The sequence below is a fragment of the Suncus etruscus genome, chromosome 17, assembly GCF_024139225.1.
Source record: "Suncus etruscus isolate mSunEtr1 chromosome 17, mSunEtr1.pri.cur, whole genome shotgun sequence".
In the NCBI taxonomy this organism is placed as follows: domain Eukaryota; kingdom Metazoa; phylum Chordata; class Mammalia; order Eulipotyphla; family Soricidae; genus Suncus; species Suncus etruscus.
The window spans coordinates 38,749,323-38,772,133 of NC_064864.1; the positions used below are offsets into that span (position 1 = coordinate 38,749,323).

The following is a 22,811-nucleotide window of genomic DNA, read 5'->3' on the forward strand; positions in this document are numbered from 1 at the left end:
ATTATTTTCTGTGTTCTCTAATCTTTTTATTTGTATTTCTTACGTGACCAGAATATTAAATAAGGTTACTACTACTGGAAAATTTTCAGTAATATTGGGTTTTCATTCTTCTACTTTTTAGTTTCAAGATAAATATAAACTCTTTAGTATTCCTTTCAATTATTAAATATTCGGCTTATCAAGTCAGCCTGGCCATCCATAATTTTCAACAAATAGCCCTAAAAGACAACCCAAAAAGTTGATATGAGTTGTGAACTTCAGATGAATGGAATTGCTTTCTTGTGCAGTTGGTAGGAAAGTAGTGTACTTTTAAAGAAAGAAACTGCTTTTCAGTAACCCTCTATGATAGAGTTGATAGCAGAGTTTATAATCCATGGCAATATTCAGGTCTATTTTTATTTTTGTAAGGAAATATGTTTTACTTTATTTTTCCAAGTAACTATTATTTTTGTTTGTTGGGGGAATATACATGGTAGTTCTCAAGGGTTGGTTATTCCTGACTGTACTCAGAGATCACTCATGGAGGGCTTGAGGTACCATATGAGATGCCATGGATTGATGCCAACACATTGTTGGCCATGTGTAAGACAAGAATCCTACCCACTGTACTATTCCTGTCACTCATCTATACTCTTTTTTTTTAGCTCTATTGAAACATTAATTTTTATATATATATGTATATATAATATTTACTTAAGCACCATGATTACAAAGCATGATTGTAGTTCAGTTTCAGTCATAAACAGAACATCCCCCTTCAGTGCAACATTCCCACCACCAGTGTCCCTCCTTCTCTTTCCCAACCCCTGCCTGTATTTGAGACATTCTACTTCTCTCACTCATTAGATTATCATGATAGTTATTAGTGTAGTTATTTCCCTAACTGAACCACTACTCTTTGTGATGAGCTTCATATTGTGAGCCAGTCCTTCAGACCCTCATCTCTATTATCTCTGGGCATTATTATAATAATGTCCTTAATTTTTCTTAAAACCTACAGATAAGTGAGACTACTCTGTGTCTCTCTCCCTCTTACTTCACTTATTTTGCTCAGCATAATAGTTTCATGTACATCTATATATAGGAAAATTTCATCACTTATCTCTCTTGATGGCTGCATAATATTCCATTGTCTAGATGTACCACAGTTTCTTTAGCCATTTATCTGTTGAAGGGCATCATGAGTCTGACTATTATAAATAGCACTGCGATGAATATAGGTGTTAGGAAGGGATTTTTGAATTGTATTTTTGAATTACTAAGGTATATCCCTAGGAGTGGTTTAGCCGGATCATATGGGAGCTCAATTTCCAATTTTTGAGGAATTTGCATATTGTTTTCCATAAAGGGTGGACTAGAGGGCATTCCCACCACAGTGAATAAGAGTTCCTTTCTCTCCACATCCCCACCAGCACTGATTGTTCTTAATTCTTTGTAATGTGTGCCAGTCTTTGTGGTGTGAGATGGTACCTCATTGTTGTTTTGATTTGGACCTCCCTGATGATTAGTGATGTGGGGTATATTTTCATGTGTCTTTTGGCCATTTGTATTTCTTTTTTGAGCAAGTGTCTATTCATTTCTTCCCCCCATTTTTTGATGGGGTTATATGTTTTTTTCTTGTTAAGTTCTGTCAGTACCTTGTATATTTTGGAGATTAGCCCCTTATCTGATGGGTATTGGGTGAATAGTTTCTCCCACACTGGGTGGCTGTTGTAATAGCTAGGCATTATTTTCTTTGAGATGCAGGTGCTTCTGAGCTTAATATAGTCCCATCTGTTTATCTCTGCTTCCACTTGTTTGTTGAGTGTTGTTTTCTCCTTGAAGATGCCTTTAGTCTCAATGTCATGGAGTGTTTTACCTACCTGTTGTTCTATATACTTTATGGTTTCAGGCCTGATATCAAGGTCTTAAATCCATTTCTTTTTTTTTTTTTTTTTTTTTGTGGTTTTTGGGTCACACCCGGCAGTGCTCAGGAGTTATTCCTGGCTCCAGGCTCAGAAATTGCTCCTGGCAGGCACAGGGGACCATATGGGACGCCGGGATTCGAACTGATGACCTCCTGCATGAAAGGCAAACGCCTTACCTCCATGCTATCTCTCCGGCCCTTAAATCCATTTCTATTTGACCTTTTTACATGGTGTTAGATGGGGATCTGAGTTCGCTTTTTTGCAAGTGATTAACCAGTTGTGCCAACATCACTTGTTGAAGAGGCTTTCCTTGCTCCATTTTGGATTTCTTTTCCCTTTATTAAAGATTAGTTGATTGTATGTCTGGGGAACATTCTTTGAATACTCAAGTCTATTCCACTGATCTGAGGTCTGTTTTTATTCCAATACCATGCCGTTTTGATAACTATTGATTTGTAATACAATTTAAAATTGAGGAAAGTAATGCCTCTTATATTCCTTTCCCAAGGTTTGCTTTAGCTATTTATGGGTGTTAATTTTTCCAAATGAATTTCAGGAATTTTTGATCCACTTCTTTGAAGAATGTCATGGGTATCTTTAGAGGGATTGCATTAAATCTGTACAATGCTTTGAGGAGTATTGCCATTTTAATGATATTAATCCTGCCAATCCATGAACAGGGTATGTGTCTCCATTTCCTTGTGTCCTCCTGTCTTTTCTTTTCTTTTCTTTTCTTTTCTTTTCTTTTCTTTTCTTTTCTTTTCTTTTCTTTTCTTTTTATTTCTTTTCTTTCTTTCTTTCTTTCTTTCTTTCTTTCTTTCTTTCTTTCTTTCTTTCTTTCTTTCTTTCTTTCTTTCTTTCTTTCTTTCTTTCTTTCTTTCTTTCTTTCTTTCTTTCTTTCTTTCTTTCTTTCTTTCTTTCTTTCTTTCTTCCTTCCTTCCTTCCTCCCTCCCTCCCTCCCTCCCTCCCTCCCTCCCTCCCTCCCTCCCTCTTTCTTTCTTTCTTTCTTTCTTTCTTTCTTTCTTTCTTTCTTTCTCTTCTTTCTTTCTTTCTTTCTTTCTTCTTTCTCTCTCCTTCCTTCCTTCCTTCCTTCCTTCCTTCCTTCCTTCCTTCCTTCCTTCCTTCCTTCCTTCCCTTCCTTCCTTCCTTCTTTCTTTCTTTCTTTCTTTCTTTCTTTCTTTCTTTCTTTCTTTCTTTCTTTCTTTCTTTCTTTCTTTCTTTCTTTCTTTCTTTCTTTCTTTCTTTCTTTCTTCTTCTCCTCCTCCTTCCTTCCTTCCTTCCTTCCTTCCTTCCTTCCTTCCTTCCTTCCTTCCTTCCTTCCTTCCTTCCTTCCTTCCTTCCTTCCTTCCTTCCTTCCTTCCTCCTCCCTCCCTCCCTCCCTCCCTCCCTCCCTCCCTCCCTCCCTTCCTTCCTTCCTTCCTTCCTTCCTTCCTTCCTTCCTTCCTCTTTCTTTCTCTTTCCCTCCCTCAACAATTTTGTAACCACAGTGTTTATCAAAAACAAATTAAAAGTACGTGCAAAAAAATGAAATTAGAGTTCAGTGGACATAGGTAAGCATATATCCTTTTAATATTAAAACACTTTTCAGAAATAGATAACAAAAGTAAAATCACTAAGACATGTTCATTCAATTTTTGATTTTCGGGGGATTCTTTTTTGGGGGGAGTTTATATCAAGTTTTTTAAAATAAAATATTTAAGCACTATGATTACAAGTGTGATTATAGTTGGGTCTCTGTCATAAACAGAACCCCCCCTTCACCAGTGCAACATTCCCACCACCGTTGCCCCCCACCTTCTTCCCCACCCCTACCTGTATTTTTTACAGTTACTTTATTAGATGTGAGCATGCATAAGTATATCACATATTTTTATACATACAGATATACATGAAGTCATACAAATTGTGAGAATAATAGAGCATGAACTTGAGATCATTTGGAATCTAGGCATTGAGATATGTAGGTCATCTGTTCTACAAATTGAACCACATCCCTAGCCTCTTCTTCCTTTTTTCTTCTCTTCTTTTTCTTCCTCCTCCTCTTGTTCTTCCTCTTCATCTTCCCCTTATTCTTCTTACTCTTTGCCTTATTCTTCTTACTCTTGGTTGCCTTATTATTCTTACTCTTTTTCACCTTATTCTTCGTACTTTTCCTCCTCTTCCTCTTCTCACTCTTCCTCTAAGTCCTCATATTATTCTCTTCCTGAATCTCTGGGACTTCAATTATTCCTATGTGGTTTCCGTTGAGTTTATCAAAGACTTCTATTTTTATTTGTTCACATTCCTGAGCAGTTTATCCATTGTCTGATCATTTTCTTTTTTTTTTATAATTATCTTTATTTAAACACCGTGATTACAAACATGATTATAGTTGTATGATTACAGTCATGTAAAGAACACCCCCCTTCATCAGTGCAACATTCCCACCACCAATTTCCCAGATCTCCCTCCTCCCTGATCATTTTCTTTAAGGTTCTCTTCCAGTCTCTTATGCTGTATGGAGTTTATTTCTTTAATTTCTGCTGATAATTTTAGCCAGAATAAATAAGCTTCAACACATATACTAAGTTTGGAGGGAAGTATGGGAGAAAGGTTAGTGGAAGTGATTATGGATATTTTAAAACTTCATGTAACGCCAATGGTTTTATGTTCTAGAATATATATTCCTTGAAAAATAACTTCTGAAAAATATCAAAATCAGTTTAGTTTTGTAGTGCCTTCTCATTAAAAATTAGACTGTTCATGTGGTTTTTATTTTAATAAAACTTAAATTATTAATTGCCATGACTAATTTCTTTCATTGCCCATTTTCAGATTGATGATGAATTGGTAACAAATTCTGGAAAGTTCTTAATTTTGGATCGAATGCTGCCAGAGCTAAAGAAAAGAGGCCACAAGGTGATACTTTTAATTATGTTTTGTTACTTAATTACCATTCTGCAGTATAATAAAATAAACACTGAAATACATTTAAATTTTAGGTGCTGCTTTTTTCACAAATGACAAGAATGTTGGATATTTTGATGGATTACTGCTACTTTAGAAACTTCAACTTTAGTAGACTTGATGGATCCATGTCTTACTCAGAGAGAGAAAGGAATGTAAGATTTATTCATACCTAATTTTTTATGCAACTCCTATATTCATTCAAAATAGATCCACAGATTGATTTAAAGCTTTGAAAGACAAAAATTTCTATGGTAGCATTAAAATTAAGTATTTTGATTTAGTATAAATAAGTTTTAACATTTCTCAAATACAAATTTTGCCACAAACATAGGAAAATTTCTTAAACTGTCACTGTAAGAGTATAGAATTATTTTCCCACACTTTGGTTCTTTTTTTTGGGGGGGGGGGGCAGGGGCACACCCGGCAGTGCACAGGGTTACTCCTGGCTGTATGCTCAGAAATAGCTCCTGGCAGGCACGGGGGAGCATATGGGACACCGATATTCGAACCAACCACTTTAGGTTCTGGAACGGCTGCTTGCAAGGCAAACACTGCTGTGTTATTTCTCCAGGCCCCACACTTTGGTTCTTAACTGCACTCCAGTATTTTTTTTTTTTTTTTTTTTTTTTTTGGTTTTTGGGCCACACCCGTTTGATGCTCAGGGGTTACTCCTGGCTATGTGCTCAGAAATCGCCCCTGGCTTGGGGGAACCATATGGGACGCCGGGGGATCGAACCGCGGTCCTTCCTTGGCTAGCGCTTGCAAGGCAGACACCTTACCTCCAGCGCCACCTACCCGGCCCCATGCACTCCAGTATTTTAATGATTAATTTCAAGCATATCGTATTTTCCAGTATATAAGACAAATTTTTAACCCATGACAAACTTCTTAAAAATTTGCGTCATCTTATACGCTGCTATACAGCATGCTGAAACTTACCATATTTTCCGACGTATAAGACGACTTTTGAAACAAAAAAAAGTCAACCGAAAATTGGGGGTCGTCTTATATGCCGAGTATATCCTGAAAAATGTTTCAATATGCCGCTAAACGAAAATTGTCTGAATATTGCCACATAACGAATTTTCCAACTCGATTCTGTTCTAATCACTGCCAGGCTGCTCGGACCACCTCTCTAACTCAGCCAATCCAAGACCCGAATCTACACTGTCAAAAGCCTGCTCAGATTGGCCAGGGTCAGAGAGGAAATCTATTACAGTATATCCTTTGAACCTTTGCTTGTTGTGATTGGCTCACTGTGGTTCATACAGTTGCAGCACAGGAACATTGTCTGATACAGCGAATAGAGGCCTAAACCTATGTTTTAACTGCAAAAATTAGGGGGTCGTCTTATACGCCGGAAAATACAGTATTCCAGCTTCAGGGATGAGTGACAACCCCCCCCCCCCCCAATCCCTGCATCCCATCCAGGTGCTAAACATCATCAGTCAGTCCTCTGCTAGTCCTGATTATTTCAGGGCACACAGAGGAGCTGAGTTACTGAGCCTAACAGCGATGATACTTGGTAGCTGGATGGAATGCAGTGCTCAGTAACTCAGCTCCTCTGTGTGCCCAGTGCTCAGGCCTCTGCTTGTTCTGATTCATCTTTCAGGGCACACAGAGGAGCTGAGTTACCAAGTGCTGTATCCCATCCAGCCACCAGGTGTCATTGCTGGTCTGTGGCTTTCCAGTGCTCAGTCTGTTCAGCTTTTATGGGACACAGAAGAGGTGTTCTGTCTCCCTCTAGCTGTTGTATTAATCATTGCACCCCCCAGCTGCTCTTGGAGAAGTTCCCTCTCTCTGCTCCCAATGTAGATCACAATTAAAAAGATCACTTACAAATGACAAGTGTAAAATGATGGCACTCCAAAGTCTAGCTTTATTAAACATACACTGTTAACCTTTGAGAGTTCTACTCTGTTTCTCTTACCTTTTTTTTTTTTTTTTTTTTTTGGTTTTTGGGCCACACTGGTAACGCTCAGGGGTTACCCCTGGCTATGCGCTCAGAAGTTGCTCCTGGCTTGGGGGACCATATGGGACACCGGGGGATCGAACTGTGGTCCGTCCAAGGCTAGCGCAGGCAAGGCAGGCACCTTACCTCTTGCGCCTCCGCCCGGCCCCTCTCTTACCTTTTTTTAAATTTCCATTTGGTGTACGTTAAAAGAGAAGTAGTCTTATACAGTGAATATAGCCCAAGCCCTATATTTTAACAGGAGAGTAGGGGTTCGTCTTATACGCTGGAATATACAGTATACCAGTTAGAACTATTATATGCCAACCACCTATAAATACATCTGTAACCAACCATCAAAATTGTACTATTTAGTTTTTGTCACATTCATGTGAAATAGTATTCTTTACTGTATATGTTTTGACATGTTATTTTTGTGATATTAGACTGTCAATACACAATAACAGATAATACATTGTCTAATTTAGTATTGTACCCTAATAAGAGACATGTATTCTATTGCTAAGTACATCCTCATCCTCAGCCTACCATGTTGGTTTCTCAGGTTTTTGCATTTATATCTTTTTTCTTCTAGATGCACAACTTCAACACAGATCCAGATGTTTTTATCTTCTTAGTGAGTACACGAGCTGGTGGCTTAGGCATTAATTTGACTGCAGCTGATACAGTTATCATTTATGATAGTGATTGGGTAAGTTGGAAGTATAGCAATATGTTGATATTTTTATTGTGAATTCTTATATATTTAACACTTAAATTTCTCTGTTTTGAGAAGGTATTGCCAGGTTAAAATACTTTCTTCAGGGCCCAGAGAGATAGCACAGCGGTGTTTGCCTTGCAAGCAGCCGATCCAGAACCAAAGGTGGTTGGTTCGAATCCTGGTGTCCCATATGGTCCCCCGTGCCTGCCAGGAGCTATTTCTGAGCAAACAGCCAGAAGTAACCCCTGAGCACTGCCGGGTGTGACCCAAAAAAAAAAAAAAACTTTATTCAGCCTGGAGTTTTTTTTGAAGCAATTCTAGAAGTCTACATAGAATTAGACACTATTTTAAAGTGTCTGATTGAGTCGTGCATGCTAACTTTATCTCCATAGTATGTTATATTTATTTTAATTATACTTTAACTTTTTTTTTTTAACTTTTAAGAATCCCCAGTCTGATCTTCAGGCTCAAGATAGATGTCATCGAATTGGTCAAACAAAGCCTGTTGTTGTATATCGACTTGTTACAGCAAATACTATTGATCAGAAAATTGTGGAAAGAGCAGCTGCTAAAAGAAAACTGGAAAAATTGATCATCCACAAAAGTAAATAAAACTAAATGTAGTTCTTTTTTTTGCTTGGTTTATTGTACTGTGAATTTAAAAATCAACCTATTTTGGGGCTGAAGAAGTGGTGCAGTGATAGTGCGTTTGCCTTGCATGCGGCTGACCTAGGGTGGACCACGGTTCTATCCCAGGTGTCCCATATGGTCCTCTAAAGCCAGGGGCATTTTTGTTTTGTTTTGTTTTGTTTTGTTTGGGCTACACACATGACGCTCAGGAGTTACTCTTGGATAGGTGCTCAGAAATCACCCCTGGCTTGGGGGACAATATGGGACGCTGGGGGAATCGAACTGTGGTTCGTCCTAGGTTAGCATGCACAAGGCAGATGCCTTATGCCCTGTGCCACCACTCCAGCCCCATCCAGGGATGATTTCTGAGTGCATAGCCAAGAGTAGCCCCTGAGTGTCACTGGGTGTGGCCCAAAAACCCAACCTATTTTGATTTTTTAATATTTTATTTTGATTTTAAGTGTAAATTTTAACATTTTAAATTTTTGCAAATGTTTTCCAGATCATTTCAAAGGTGGTCAGTCTGGATTAAATCAATCTAAGAAATTCTTAGACCCTACGGAATTAATGGAATTATTAAAATCTAGAGATTATGATAGGTGAGTTTTTTTAATTTTGGGAAAATGCAGTTCACTGTTTTGATTTGTCATACAAACTCAGGTATTTTCTGTTCTATAGAGAAGTAAAAGGATCAAAAGAGGAGGTCATTAGCGATGAAGACTTAGAACTGCTATTAGATCGAAGTGATCTCTTTGGTAAGTATCACAAATTTTGTCACATTATTAATATCATAACACCTATAATTGTTTGGTCATACTTCTTTTACTGAGAACATACTTTTAAATATTAATATTTTAGAGAGTTTGCTCCAGAATACCATCCCAGCCCAGAGAAAGAAATTTCTTTATTTTATAGAGAAAATAAAATATTTTTTTTTATTTTAAACACTGAATTACAGAATTGTTTGTAATAGTTATTTCTGGCATTCATTTTATTATATATATAATTTTTTTTAATAATTTTTATTTTGACCAATGTCGATTACAAATTACAAATCTTTCACAGTAATATTTTAGGTAAGTAGTGACATTGAATCAGGGGCATTCCCACTACCAATGTTTTTTCTCCACCCCTGTTCCCAGCATGTTTTCCATATCCCCTTCAGTTGCCCCCCAGGCTACTAGTATAAGTAGTCCCTCTGTCTAGCTTGTTATAAATTGGGTATTGATTCTGTTGTCATTGGCTTTGGATTTGGTGTTTAAGTCTGATCATGTTTTATTTCTACTCCATGTTCATATGACTCTTTGGTCTTGGGTACGTACCCTCCATTATTTCCCCCTCAATTTATGAGGCAGAACAAGATGGTTCAAGTTATGTGATTCTATTTCAAGGAAAGAAAAAAGGGGGGGGGGCAAAAATCAAACAAGCAAAAAGCGGGAGGAATTCTTCTAGAGGCTATAAATATCAATTTAATAGAAGGGAAAATGGAAGGAAAACATAACATTACAAAAACATAACTACAATGACCAAAAAGAAAAAAAAATCCAAAACAAAAAACCCCGAAAAGCACCACAGCAATAAAGACAACAACCAAATATTAACCATGGTCCTGAAATAAAAACAAAACAAAGCAAAAAAATAAAAACAAACAACAATAACAAAATAATTTGTGCCTTTTTTTTTTTTTTTTTTTTTTTTGCATAGGCACAGTTAATACTGGGGAGATCAGAAAGGGAATTCCCTTGGCCTAAGAGATAAAGGGTCTCTCCATCCTTGAAATATACTGTCATGGGATTAACTACATACAGACTCTGTACATGCTCTTTAATCTCCCCTAGGTTCTTTTGTGGTGGCTGGAAACTATCTGCTCAGTCGTGGATGATAAAATCAGGCCTCTGTAACTAGAGCCTAGGATGGAGTCTTTCTTTATGGTTCTAGAAGTTCTGTTCCATCAATCTTCTGTAGTTGGTGGTCTTAGTTTTTGCACCGATCCTAGGATGAAGCCTAGGATAGAGTCTTTCATTATGTTTCCAGAAGTTCTGCTCAGTTGCAGTTGTCTCAGTCAGACCTCTGGAATGAGAGATCTTGGTTGTTGTACAGATCATAGGCCAAAACCTAGACTAGGGTCTTTTTTATTGGTCTCAGGATAAGTTCTGCCCAGTCATGGTTTTTATGATCAGTCTTCTGTACTTAGTGATCTTTTTTTTTTTTTTTTGTGGTTTTTGGGTCACACCCGGCAGTGCTCAGGGGTTATTCCTGGCTCCAGGCTCAGAAATTGCTCCTGGCAGGCACGGGAGGACCATATATGGGACGCCGGGATTCGAACCGATGACCTCCTGCATGAGAGGCAAACGCCTTACCTCCATGCTATCTCTCCGGCCCCTTTTTTTTTTTTTTTTTTTTTAGTTTTTGGGTCACACCTGGTAGCACTCAGGGGTTACTCCTGGCTCTACCGCTCAGAAATCACTCCTGGAAGGCTAGGGGAACCATATGGGATGCCAGGATTCGAACCACCTTCTATATGCAAGTCAAATGCCCTACTTCCATGCTATCTCTCCAGCCCCTAGTTAGCAATCTTGGCTTTTGCACAGATCAAAGGATGACATGTCTTCTGATTTCATCTTATCTTTAGGTGGTGAGATAAGACAACCTGCTCTTAGATAAAGTTGTTGCCATTTCCTCATTGTCAGGATGTCATATCAAAACTGGTGCATGTTGGTGTCAAAGCAGTAGTAAGAATGTCCCAGAGGGAGTTTGGTTCCTAGAGCTGTTGTCAAGAATTATGTCAATTCTGTGTCTGAGATCTAGGGTTCGGGGTTGGAAGGTCACTGTCTAAGAACATGGCATATGTTCCAGGTGGGAGGCGCCCTGTATTTTAAAATGTATGAGTTCTTATTCCTAGTAGATAATAGCTTGTTTCTATTTGTAAAATTTCCCCATTTTTAGTATGCCTTTGCAAAAAGAAAATGTGCTATATTATATTGCTGGTGCATTTGGGGGTGAGAGTGTCAGGCTCCCTCATCTCTGTGCCTTGGTTTTGACCTGAGGTTTTATCCCAGGCAAGATGTTTTCTTGTAATTTTTTGTACCAAGCAGAACCAAAACAGGTGAAGTTAAGGAAGAGAAGGGGAAAAAAAAAGACAAAAATAAAAATACACACAAACACACACACACACACACACACACACATATATAAAGGAAAAAATAAATAAAAATGAGTTAAAAAAAGTAAGGGAACAAAGTTATGCAGGAGACTACCTTACATTTGGGGATAAACAGGTTGAGAGAGGTAGTATTATTGAGGTCTTAAACTTTTAAAGGAAATATGGGCTTCCCCATTATTTTTTGATTATTCTTGTGGGGGTGGAATGCAGGGCACATTTTCATCACACTCCCTGGTCTTGTTGAGTTTGAGAAGTGATTTGCCGCAGAAAGGACTTGGGTAGAGTTCTTGCACAGGGGGTCCTTTTGAAGCTGAATCCAGTATCAAGCAACAGTCCACATTTGTGGCGGGGGGCGTGTGAGAAGGAGGGCTACAGAGTATGAGTCAGCAGAAGTGTTGGTTGTAGTTTCTTGCTGGGGGATGAGCTGTAGGGCTGAGTATCCTTTTGTTTGGGAGCTAGGTGATGTGTTAATGGGACAGGAGATCAGTCTTGATACCTAATGGGTTAAGAACTGAGGGTAAAGATGGTTAATAAGGCGGGATATCAGATTGGGATTGGGGGGGTGAAGGGATAGTAGGATTTTTGAAGGGGGAGGAGGAGGGATAGTCTATAGGAGGAGCTATATACACTATAGGCATGGATTCTATACAATTTAGGTTTGGCTCTGATAGAGGAGTCCTCTCTATGTACTTATGTCCACATAAAGACATATGTTAGTGATCTACCTATTCTGAAGGTGTTAGAGGTCTGACACTAATAGGATGGGTCTGAATTCTTAAGGACTGGTTTAATTAAGATAAATAATTAGCTTATGAAAGGGAGGTGTTGAATTAATTAATTAACGATGGGGCTGGATGGCGATGGATGGAGGCCTTTGTGCTTAGGCCCCAGCCACGTGGCTTCATCCCCATTCAGCTGGCGAATTCCAGGCCCAGGTAATTGGCGTAATCAAGACTCACTCACATGCATGCTTCAGGAAGAATCATCTTTATTTATGCCCTTGCCACCACAGGTGTGTGGCCTATGTCAACCTTTTAAGCATTCAGCTATATTTTGCTAGCCCTGCATCTTATCTCCTGTTAGCCATCTTCCCTTTGGGCTCCATGCGGCCCAAAGATCCAAAAGCCAGGAAGCCAAGCCGGGCCAAGAGAGAAACGGCAAAAGGCAAAAAGCGCTGAATCCCTTTCGTCCCAGGCTTATCTAACTTTTTCCCGACCCCTCCCAGGAATGGGAGGTCTTGCAGGTAGGGTCACACCTATTATCCGGTTAAGACCCCTCCCAGAAATGGGTGGGTCTTAGGGTACACCACATTTCCCCCTTTTTTAAATATTTTCATGCGCCAACGTAATAAAGTGAAAATTAATATACCAGCCCTTTTCAAAAACATATCATTTGCAAAATATACTTTACACCTGTAACCTAAAATTCTATTAATGCTTTTTTACCAAGCACTATTTCGGAACTTTCATGTTCCTATATTTTTAAACTATATTGGGGGAACTTCACTGTTCCTATATTTTTCCTATACACAAGTACTTCAGCATACATGCATAACATACATTTTAAAAACAGGCTAAGTACATTAAAATACACAGTAAAACATTTTGCAATTGAAAATATTAACTTTGAAAGACAACAAAACACATTTAAATTATAAAGAAAATGACTTAAGACAAAGATGCAGGTGGTTAGAAATTAGATGTTTAAATGAGCTAAACTGAATGACTTCCCTTTTATTTTTATTTTTTAACTACTAAGTAAAACTTATCCCATTACCAACTATGAGTGAAATATTACTACCCACTAATTTTCTACACCTAAAACCATAGTTCAGATGATTAATTTGTCCCACGTTGATCTCACCACGTGGCTTCTTTAAACTTTTAAAGTTCAGATGTTTTGTCCCACGCTGATCTTACCACGTGGCTTTCTTCCGTAGTTCCAGGCTCCGCTGCCGGTTTGTGATCTGGAGCGAGGATTTCAGGTTTTTCGCTTTTCCGGGCAAAGCTGAGCCCAGCCAAGGCGATTCCAGCCGAGATCCCAGCCGAGCCGAGCTGCTTGGAGCTTGCCGCTTGGAGCTTTTTGCCGCAGGGGCTTCACCGCTGCCTTTTTTCCCCTCTGGGAGCACTTTGGATGTTCAGAGTTCCAAGTGATTTAAACTAAAAGTTTAGTTCGAAATTTCCAAAGTCGAAATCCAAATTCAAGCCAAAGGTCATTTTCAGAAAATCAGTCCACTTTAAATACAGTCTTTTTTCTCCTCCGTTTCCAATTTAAGCTTTTAATAAGTTTTTGTAGAGGCCGAGGTTTTTGGTTTTTGTAACAAAGTTTTAGTTCTGGGCCTTGGCCAGAGGTGGTGCAAGCTTTCACCTCTTTTGTTTTAATGGCCTTTGAACCCCCAGATGGGGTGTCGGCCATTTTTAAAAATGGTTGCACGTGGCCCAGGGTTTTGGGCTCAGTGCACCCGACAAGAGCCAAAATTAAACTGAAAAGCAGAAATGTTACCATTGTTGCTGGTTTCTTGGGTCCAGGATTCAGGTCAAAGTTCGGAGCGCCAGAGAGCAAAAGATAAGAGCGAGGAGAAAGAAAAAGTACATGAATATAGTAAAAATAAATTTAAAAACAAATAAATCAAATAAAAGAAATTGGATCGGTTCGTTAGAGTTGAGAGGTTTTCCCAGTTTCTACGCATTTCATCAGTGATGGGGTTGGGCCTTGCTAAATGGAGGTTTCAGGGTTAGATAATGGCTGGTGCAGTTTTGGATACACATAGGTTTCGAGTCTTGAGTACAAAAAAATGTGTTAATGAGGCCTACCTATGCAGGTGGCTACCCTATGTAGTATTGTCCACTGCATTTTATGTATCAACGTTCCTTTCCTAATGAGAAATTAACAGTATGGGTTTTATTTTACATAGATTGAATTAATGAGAAGGAAGAAGAAGAAGAAAGGGGAGAAGGAACGAAGTAGTAGAAGAGAGAAAGAAAGGGAGAGGAGATGTTAATTTACCAAAACATGTTTGATGAACAGGTCCTGTAACATGTCTGTGGTTCACAGTTGACTGTTTCAGTGGTCTGAATGATCATATGCTTCAGGTCCTAATAGAGGACATAAATCATAGGAAAAGGGTTTATTGGGGTGTTTTATTAAGACATTTTCATAATGCAAACTGAATATGGTATCTAGTATGACTGAGCACCAAGGTGTAAATTGGGGTGTCCACCCTTTGTATCCAAGAATCCATGTGGACAGAGAAGCTGAGAGGTTATTTTATACCTAGCAAGATTAAGGCATCAAAACATATTGTTAGGAAATGCTGCTGCTGGAGTCTCTGGCTTCCAATCATATTCTTCACCTGTATGTGTGTATGAGCTCCCTAAGACATTATTATAGGCCTTTGTAGTAAAAGCCTGATTATGTACCTGTTAACTCTAAACCTTTGCTATTTATATATATATATATATATATATATATATATAATATTTGGGTTTGGGGGCCATATCCAGCGTTGCTTAGGGGTTACTCCTGGCTCTGTGCTCAGGAATTATTCCTGGCAGTGCTCAGGGGACCGACTGGAATGCTGGGAAGCACACCTGGGTTGGCTGCCTGCAAGGCAACTGCCCTCTCCACTGTGCTATTCCTCTGGCCACAGCGTTCAGTTTTTTTTTTTTTTTTTTTTCAAGAAAACTGGGAAATTTTATTTATTAAAATTTTTTATTATAACAGCATGATTTACCAAGTTATTCATCATACGGTTGTTTTAGGCATCACATGTTCCAATACCAATCTCACCACCAGTGTGAACTTCCCTCCACCAATAGCTCCAGTTTCTCATCCACCACCCCAGCCTTCCCCAATGCAGGCATAAATATGATTACTTTTTTTTAAATTAAATAATTTCTTTATTTAAACACTGTGATTGTAGTTGTAGTTGTGTTTCAGTCATAACAAGAACACCCCCTTTCACCAATGCCCTGATCTCTTCCCTCTCCCCCACCCTTGTATTCGAGATAGGCTTTCTACATCCCTTACCCACATATGCTTACTTTACACTGTTACAACACAAAAGCAAGTGGGATGAACTTAGCTGAAGAAAAGTGAATGTGTGATCATTGTGATCATTGTTTTATCTCACTAGGGTGTCACTTAAGTCATTGAGGGATTACTGAACTTGGTGGTAGTTGAGTTTTTTTTCCTACTGTTTTGGTTCACTGAGCCTGGTGGTCTTCCATGAGACTTTCCCATCAGATTTACTGTGATCTTTCAGGACTGACACTACCATACAATTTGGCGGTGTCTAAAAGCCATGTCCCTGGTTCAGTCGTGAGCTGGGCCATTGTTGTGTGCTGAACTATGTGGGAGGGTGTCAGGGGAGGCTACAAGCTGCTCTCTTCAGGCAGAAAGGGAGAATCTGCTCACCCCAGTTTGAGAAGGCCCGAGTTGTCAGCCTGGACCAGTCTATTTGGGAAGAGTCAGCTACATCACATTCCTTTGGAATTTGGTTGTGGCTCTGACTCAGCATTTCTGGCAAGTTCCCAGCCAGAATACCCTCCAGGTATTCTTTGAGGACCCTAAATAGTGGGGAGGCTACCATGCAATGATTCAGTGTGTTCCAGAGCATAACTCAAGCTGGGGTCTTCACCCCTAGTGCTTCTGACCCAGATTCCAGTGAGGTGCATGTGCGTGTGCATGCGTGCGTGCGTGCGTGCGTGCGTGCGTGCGTGCGTGCGTGCGTGCGTGCGTGTGTGTGTGTGTGTGTGTGTGTGAGTGAGTGACTATTCTAAACTCTCCTGGCAAGTGCAGGGAAGCAGTCTCAGGATTCATAACTGATACCTTGATGCAGGACGGTTGGCTAAAGAGGACACAATTTTGAACTTACGAGTAACTGCCACTCTGTGCACTTGTTTTGAAGTAAACATTGGTGGAAGATAAACTTACCTGAGGGACTGGAACAATTATACATCTAGGAGGTCATTTGCCTTGCATGCTGCTGACCCAGGTTTGATCTCCAGCACCTTTTAGGGTCCCCTGAGCTCCTCCAGCTGGCCCGCCGGGGAGCGTTCAGTTTTTTAAAGATCAGTCACACCACCAATCCTGCCACCATTGTTTGCATTTGCTCAATTTCCTCAAAGCCTGCTCCATGGCAAATAAAAATAATTTACTTAAGATTGCTTGGAATAACTAAATCGTAATAGAATTATATATATATATATATATATATAATACTTATTGAGACCAATGTGAATTACAAATCTTTCACAGTTATATTTATGGTATGGAGTGACAGTTAATTAGGGCAATTCCCACCACCAGTGTTGACCTCCCCCCACCCCTGTTCCTAGCATGTATTCCATACCTCCACCCTTAATCCCCTGGACTTGTAGTGTAACAGGTCCCTTCTGTGTTTAGCTTGTTGTAGTTTGGATCTCTTGATTCTATTGTCGTTGGCTTTGGGTTGGGTAGTTAGGTCTGATCATTTTTTATTTCCACTCAATGTTAGTGATACTGCTTGCCTCTGGTACCATACACTTTTTTTTTTTCTCAATTTATGAGGCAGAACAAGATGATTCATGTTCTGTGAATCTGTTGTAACAAAAAAAGCAGGAAGGAGCCCCTGTCTAGAAGCTATGAATATAAATTTAAAAGAAGAAAGAAGAACGAACAACAAAAAAAGGAATGGGGACTGGTGTGGCAGGTTTTTTGGGTTTGATTTATTGTTGTTTTTATTTGTTTGTTTGTTTTTTCTTGGGCACTGTAAGTATTGGGGAAATTAGAAAGGGAATTTCCTTGTGCTAAGAGACACAGGGTTTCTCTGCCCTTGAAGCATACTGTCATGGGATCAAATATAGACTCTGACCATCTTTATTGTTGAACCCCAAGGTCTTTTTATGTGCCAGCTGCCAGGAAATGTTCTCTGCAGTTGTGTTTGTCAAAGTAAGCCTTCTGTAATTAGAGAGCTTGGTTTTTCTGATGGAATTATTAAAAAAAAACAACAAACAAACATTAAAAGCAAATTTGAAAATAGTGCTCCCTTCGGCAGCACATATACTAAAAGCAAATTTGAAAATTGTCCTATCTTGCAGTGGGTCATGTTATGTCTGAAGTTTACTAAGTTATTTATTACTGGTGTAGCATTCTCTTTTTGTTTTGTTTTTGGGCCACACCCAGTGACTCTCAGGGGTTATTTCTGGCTTTGCGCTCAAAAATCTCTCCTGGCTTGGGGGAACATATGGGATGCCTGGGATTGAACTCAGGTCCATCTGGGTAACCTGCGTGTAAGGTAAATGCCCTACCACTGTGCTATTGCTCTAGCCCCTAGTTGAGCATTCTGTTGTTGGTTTTATTTTTGGTCTTATGTGACTTTTGTGATAATTTCACTTTTAATTTGATTTATTTCTACTGGGAAGACAGTATTAACATGGAGGTGTTAAAAATACAGTGCAGAAAAGTCCTGCACTATTCACAATAGCCATAATCTGCCAGAAAACAGATGAGGGGTTAAAGAAATTATGGTACATCTACACAATGGAATACTATTCTTCTGTTAGGAGAAATGAGGTTATGTTATTTGCTTATAATAGGTGAATATCAAGAGTATTATGCTGAAAAAAATGAGTCAGAAGAAGAGGGATAGGCATAAAATGATCATACTCATTTTTGGGATATTAAAAATAAATAGTATGATATTAATATCAAAAGATAATAAGAGACCGGACAAGAAGATGGGAAGCTTCTCACAAAAAGCTAGAGAGATCAGTTAGTTTAGAAGAGACCACTATGACAATGATAGTTGGAAATTATCACTTTGGACAAAAACAGTGCTGAAAAGAGAAAGTGATATGTATGATATTCCTTTGGTAACAATATTATAAACCACAGTGTCTAAAAGAAATTCAAGGAAGAAAAGGACAGATCCAAGTTAGAGTCTTGGCATCTCATATAGTCCCCCAAGCCTGCCATGAGCTATTTCTGAGCGCAGAACCAGGAGTAACTCCTGAGCGCCGCCAGGTGTAGCCCAAAATAATAATAATAAAAAAATTAAAAAGAAGTTCCAGGGGCCGGAGAGGTAGCATGAAGGTAAGGCGTTTGCCTTGCATGCAGAAGGATGGTGGTTCGAATCCTGGCATCCCATGTGGTCCCCTGAGACTGCCAGGTGTGATTTCTGAGCATAGAGCCAGGAGTAACCCCTGAGTGCTGCCGGGTGTGACCCAAAAACCAAAATAAATAAATAAATAAAAAATAAAAAATAAATAAATAGATAAAAAGTTTCAGGGGTTGGAGCAGTGGTGCAGTGATAAGGCATTTGCCTTGCACATAGCTGACCTAGAACATACCATGGTTTGAGCCCCCGGCATCCCATATGGCATCACCAGGAGTAACCCCTGAACGTCACCGGGTGTGTCCCAAAAAACAAAAAAAAAAATTGCAACAGCCATACTCATGTTCCAGAGTCAACCACCATGTCTACCCATCAGCCAGCATCAAATTCCTCTATCAAAAGAGGTAAAACAAGCAGCAAAACCCATGGATATACCAGTCTTTCTGTAGCTGATCGCACTAGGGTCAGGGCCCCTCACCCTGCTGAACCCCTGGCAGTTGCACACAGACCCATCCTTACAACCATTACCACTCCAATGGCCCAGCTTCGTTTCTTTTCCACGAATCTCAATATTCTCTGCATTGATTTCTAAATGCCAAGTATTCCAGGGATACCAGTCTTATGGCCTCCTTGGAGATAAGCAAGCCACCTACCCCCCAATCAGCCTTTGTATTTCTTTTCTTTTTTGGTTTTTGGGCCACACCCGGTGACACTCTGGGTTACCGCTGGCTATGCGCTGAGAAATCGCTCCTGGCTTGGGGATCAAATGAAACACCTGGGGATTGAACCAAGGTCTGTCCTAGGTCAGGTGTAGGTAGTCCCACCATAGCTTTATTGAACCACATTTCTTTGGTTTTTGAAATTTTGGTCAGAAAACTCACTTCCCATTGTCTATTAGGTAGTGTATAAATATCTTTTTATGTTTTTATAATTAAAATCTGAACTGTCTCAATGTTGTGTTTTTCCCCCTTAGAAAAAATGAATTCCTCAGAACATATTAAAGAGAAGATGGGGATTTTCAAGATATTAGAAAATTCTGAAGATTCCAGTCCTGAATGTCTATTTTAAATTGGAGTTAAAGAATGTCTTGAAAAATTACTTATTAACATCTAGTAATGTACTTCTCTTGGTAAAATTCAGATTGTTCACTTGTTTGATTGCATCAATTAACATAAAAGTAACAGGTGCCATTGTGTAATAGATGGTAATTTACTGAGCCTTGTTAAGAGAAAAGAAGTATACACAGAAAATTTATGTTTTTGACTAAATGTATACTTTACCACTGCCAGAATTATACAGTCTTCCTGTGGAAGTATAATAAATGTTTTTTTTATTTCCTTTTAACAGTACACTTTATGGTTTTTTTGGGTACTTCAGTAATGGGGTAGGCTTTTGATGAAGCAAGTTTGAGATTCTGTTTTCAATTTGAATACAGACTTGCTTGGTTTATATTTAAGGTCTATTTCTATCAAGTAGTTAATATTTGATCTGATCACCTTATTTTCCTAAAAATTGAAGAGTAAAATAATAGTAGCAAAAGTGTAGTTGGGGTTCTGATTCAGCATTATTAAGCTAACTTGGTTTCATTTACTAGTATTACATAAAGACATTATATAATGAATATAACTGAAGATTGAGTTAATTTTTCAGATCCTGTTCTGCTATTTTGAACTTGCAATACATTTTTATTTGGTTTTCTCATTTAGCCTTGCCAAGTTTACTTCACTTTTTTTCATATTTTAGTAAATGGCAATTTTTTAGTTACTTAGGGTAGAAATCTTGGTGTCATTCTTGACAACTTACCTTTTTTCACTTTTTGTATCTTGTTATTTAGTAAAGTATGTTGACTCTCTTTGATAAATATGTCCAAAATCCTGCCATATTTTACTACTTTTGTTTGTTTCATTTGTTTTGGGGCCACATCCGCACAGGGGTTACTTCTGGCTTTGAGCTCAGAAATTGCTCCAGACAGGCGTGGGGGGACCATATGGGATGCCGGGGATTGAAACCCCCCCCACCCCCACCCCGGTCCATCCTGAATCATCTGCGTGCAAGGCAAGCATCCTATTGCTATGATATCACTCCGGCCTCCCCATATCTTAGTAATTTTATATTATTGCCATTCTTTTTTTTTTTTTTTTTTTTTTTTTTTTGGTTTCTGGGCCACACCCAGCGGTGCTCAGGGGTTACTCCTGGCTATCTGCTCAGAAAGAGCTCCTGGCAGGCACGGGAGACCATATGGGATGCTGGGATTTGAACCAACCACCTTAGGTTCTGGATCGGCTGCTTGCAAGGCAAACACCACTATGCTATCTCTCTGGCCCTATAATTGCCATTCTTATAGCAATATACTTGATAACTTTACTTTCTTCCTTCAGTTCTTTCAATTGCTCCTCAGTCATACAGAGTTAACTGTTGCAGTGCAACCAGATTATCAATGCAAAATGAAAGATAACTTTAAATCATCTTTTCATATCAGTGCAGGTATATAATAATTTTTGGATAGGTTAATAATTATTTTATTTTTGTTTTGTGTTTTGGGGGCTATACATGATGATGCTCAGGATTTACTCCATACTCTATGTTCTGGTGTCAGACTCCTGGCAAGCCTAACTCTGGGACCATATATTGGAGGTTGAACCTGGGTTGGCTGTGTGTAAGACAAGCACCCTGCTGACTGTACTGTTTAGATCCAATAATAATTGAATTATTGGTATCAATAACAATTGGATATGTAAATATTGTCTAGATAAAAGTGATAATGCAGATTTATTTTCATTCTTATATAATATGCATCTCTGGGTATAATAGTTCTCAACACATCAGTTCTGTAGAAGTGTAAATCCCAGCTTGCTTAACTATTTGTTATTCAAGTATAGCTTTTTCTTCATCTCTAGATCAATTACCAAATTAATTTCTTCTTTATTCTGCTTATTACTGAGGATTCTTTTTTTTTTTTTTTGGTTTTTGGGCCACACCCAGCAGTGCTCAGGGGTTACTCCTGGCTGTCTGCTCAGAAATAGCTCCTGGCAGGCACGGGGGACCATATGGGGGGACACCGGGATTCGAACCAACCACCTTTGGTCCTGGATCGGCTGCTTGCAAGGCAAATGCCGCTGTGCTATCTCTCCGGGCCCTACTGAGGATTCTTATTGTGTTTTTTGTTTTGTTTGACACCACTGTTTAGTGGATGCCATTTCCTTTCCCTTAATTCAGTCCCTCATTTTGAGGAATATATCTTCTGCTATCTTCCTCAGAAGAATTAAGGGAAGTGAAAAAAAAAACATTGTCTGAAACACTCTGTCTAAAATTTTTTACTTTGGTGAACAGTTTTGGTTTTAGATTATGAAAGTTAATTTCAGTGTTATAGATAGCAGTAATATCATTTTGATTCAGCCCTTTGAATTGAGAAGACCTTTTGTTAATAGAAATGTCTAATATACCTTTGTCTCACAGAGTTGTGAAATATCTTGTTTTTGCTGTGCATTTATTTATGTTTTGTTAACCCAGCTGTAAAATCTTCCCAGTTTTAAAAATCTTTCATTCTTTACATTGTTCTGGGAATATTTTTATCTCATTTTTAAAAATTAAAACATTTTTGATTGAAGTAGCACATGTTTAGAATTTATTTTATGAGGTTCTTTCTTTGTACAACCATGTACAACTGTTTCTTCAAAGTCTTTGGTGGGGGGTTGTTTGGGTTCTGGGTCACACCCAGCAGCACTCAGGGGTTACTCCTGGCTCTGTGCTCAGAAATCACTCCTGGTAGGCACGGGGAACCATATAGGATACCAGGGATTGAACCAATGTTTATCCTGTGTTGGCCGCATGCAAGGCAAATGCCCTACTGCTGTATTCTCTCCAGCCCTTCAAAGTAATTTTTAAATTTAGATTCTACTTGTGTTTTTGGAATTTCTTATATTTCTTGAAATTAAATAATGGGTTGTACTGTGCTATGATTCTATAGGCCATATATTTGAAGTTTCCTAAGTTGGCTCTTTCTATAGATCTTTTTCAGAGAGAAATAGGCTCATATTTTGTTCTGTGTAGGTATAGATTTTGTTTTCTTCTTAATTGTGAAGAGGGGCTGGGCATAAAAGATCTTCTCATTCAATTAATAGACCATTACCAGTTTTTGTTTTGGACTTCGGTCATAAATATGTAGAATTTTCCCTTTCAGAATGTTTTCTTCCATAATGAGGAGTGGTACTTTCACAAAGGATGAGATATTGGAGCTTAACTTTTTTTCAACCAATTCTTGTTGTTTGTTTTTTCCCACTGACAGCCTTTATCCAGAATTGAGACAATTGTCTAAATTATTAAGACAGTTACTTGGTGCAGTTGCTTTCAGTTTCCAAAATATCTGTGTTGTTATTTCTTTTTCTGGGGATGTA

At 38.8% G+C, this 22,811-nt stretch overlaps 1 protein-coding gene across 1 annotated transcript in view; it reads left to right on the forward strand.

The window, feature by feature from the left end:
• Positions 1 to 19,751, forward strand: part of HELLS (helicase, lymphoid specific) — a 50,183-nt gene extending 30,432 nt beyond the window's left edge. The window contains exons 16-22 of the mRNA XM_049790400.1: positions 4,722 to 4,805; positions 4,889 to 5,008; positions 7,403 to 7,519; positions 7,973 to 8,132; positions 8,661 to 8,757; positions 8,837 to 8,913; positions 19,391 to 19,751. Coding sequence (XP_049646357.1) covers positions 4,722 to 4,805; positions 4,889 to 5,008; positions 7,403 to 7,519; positions 7,973 to 8,132; positions 8,661 to 8,757; positions 8,837 to 8,913; positions 19,391 to 19,485 — 750 coding nt within the window. The 3' untranslated portion in view covers positions 19,486 to 19,751. The remainder of the gene's footprint in view (positions 1 to 4,721; positions 4,806 to 4,888; positions 5,009 to 7,402; positions 7,520 to 7,972; positions 8,133 to 8,660; positions 8,758 to 8,836; positions 8,914 to 19,390) is intronic.
• The last annotated feature ends 3,060 nt before the right edge of the window (positions 19,752 to 22,811 follow it).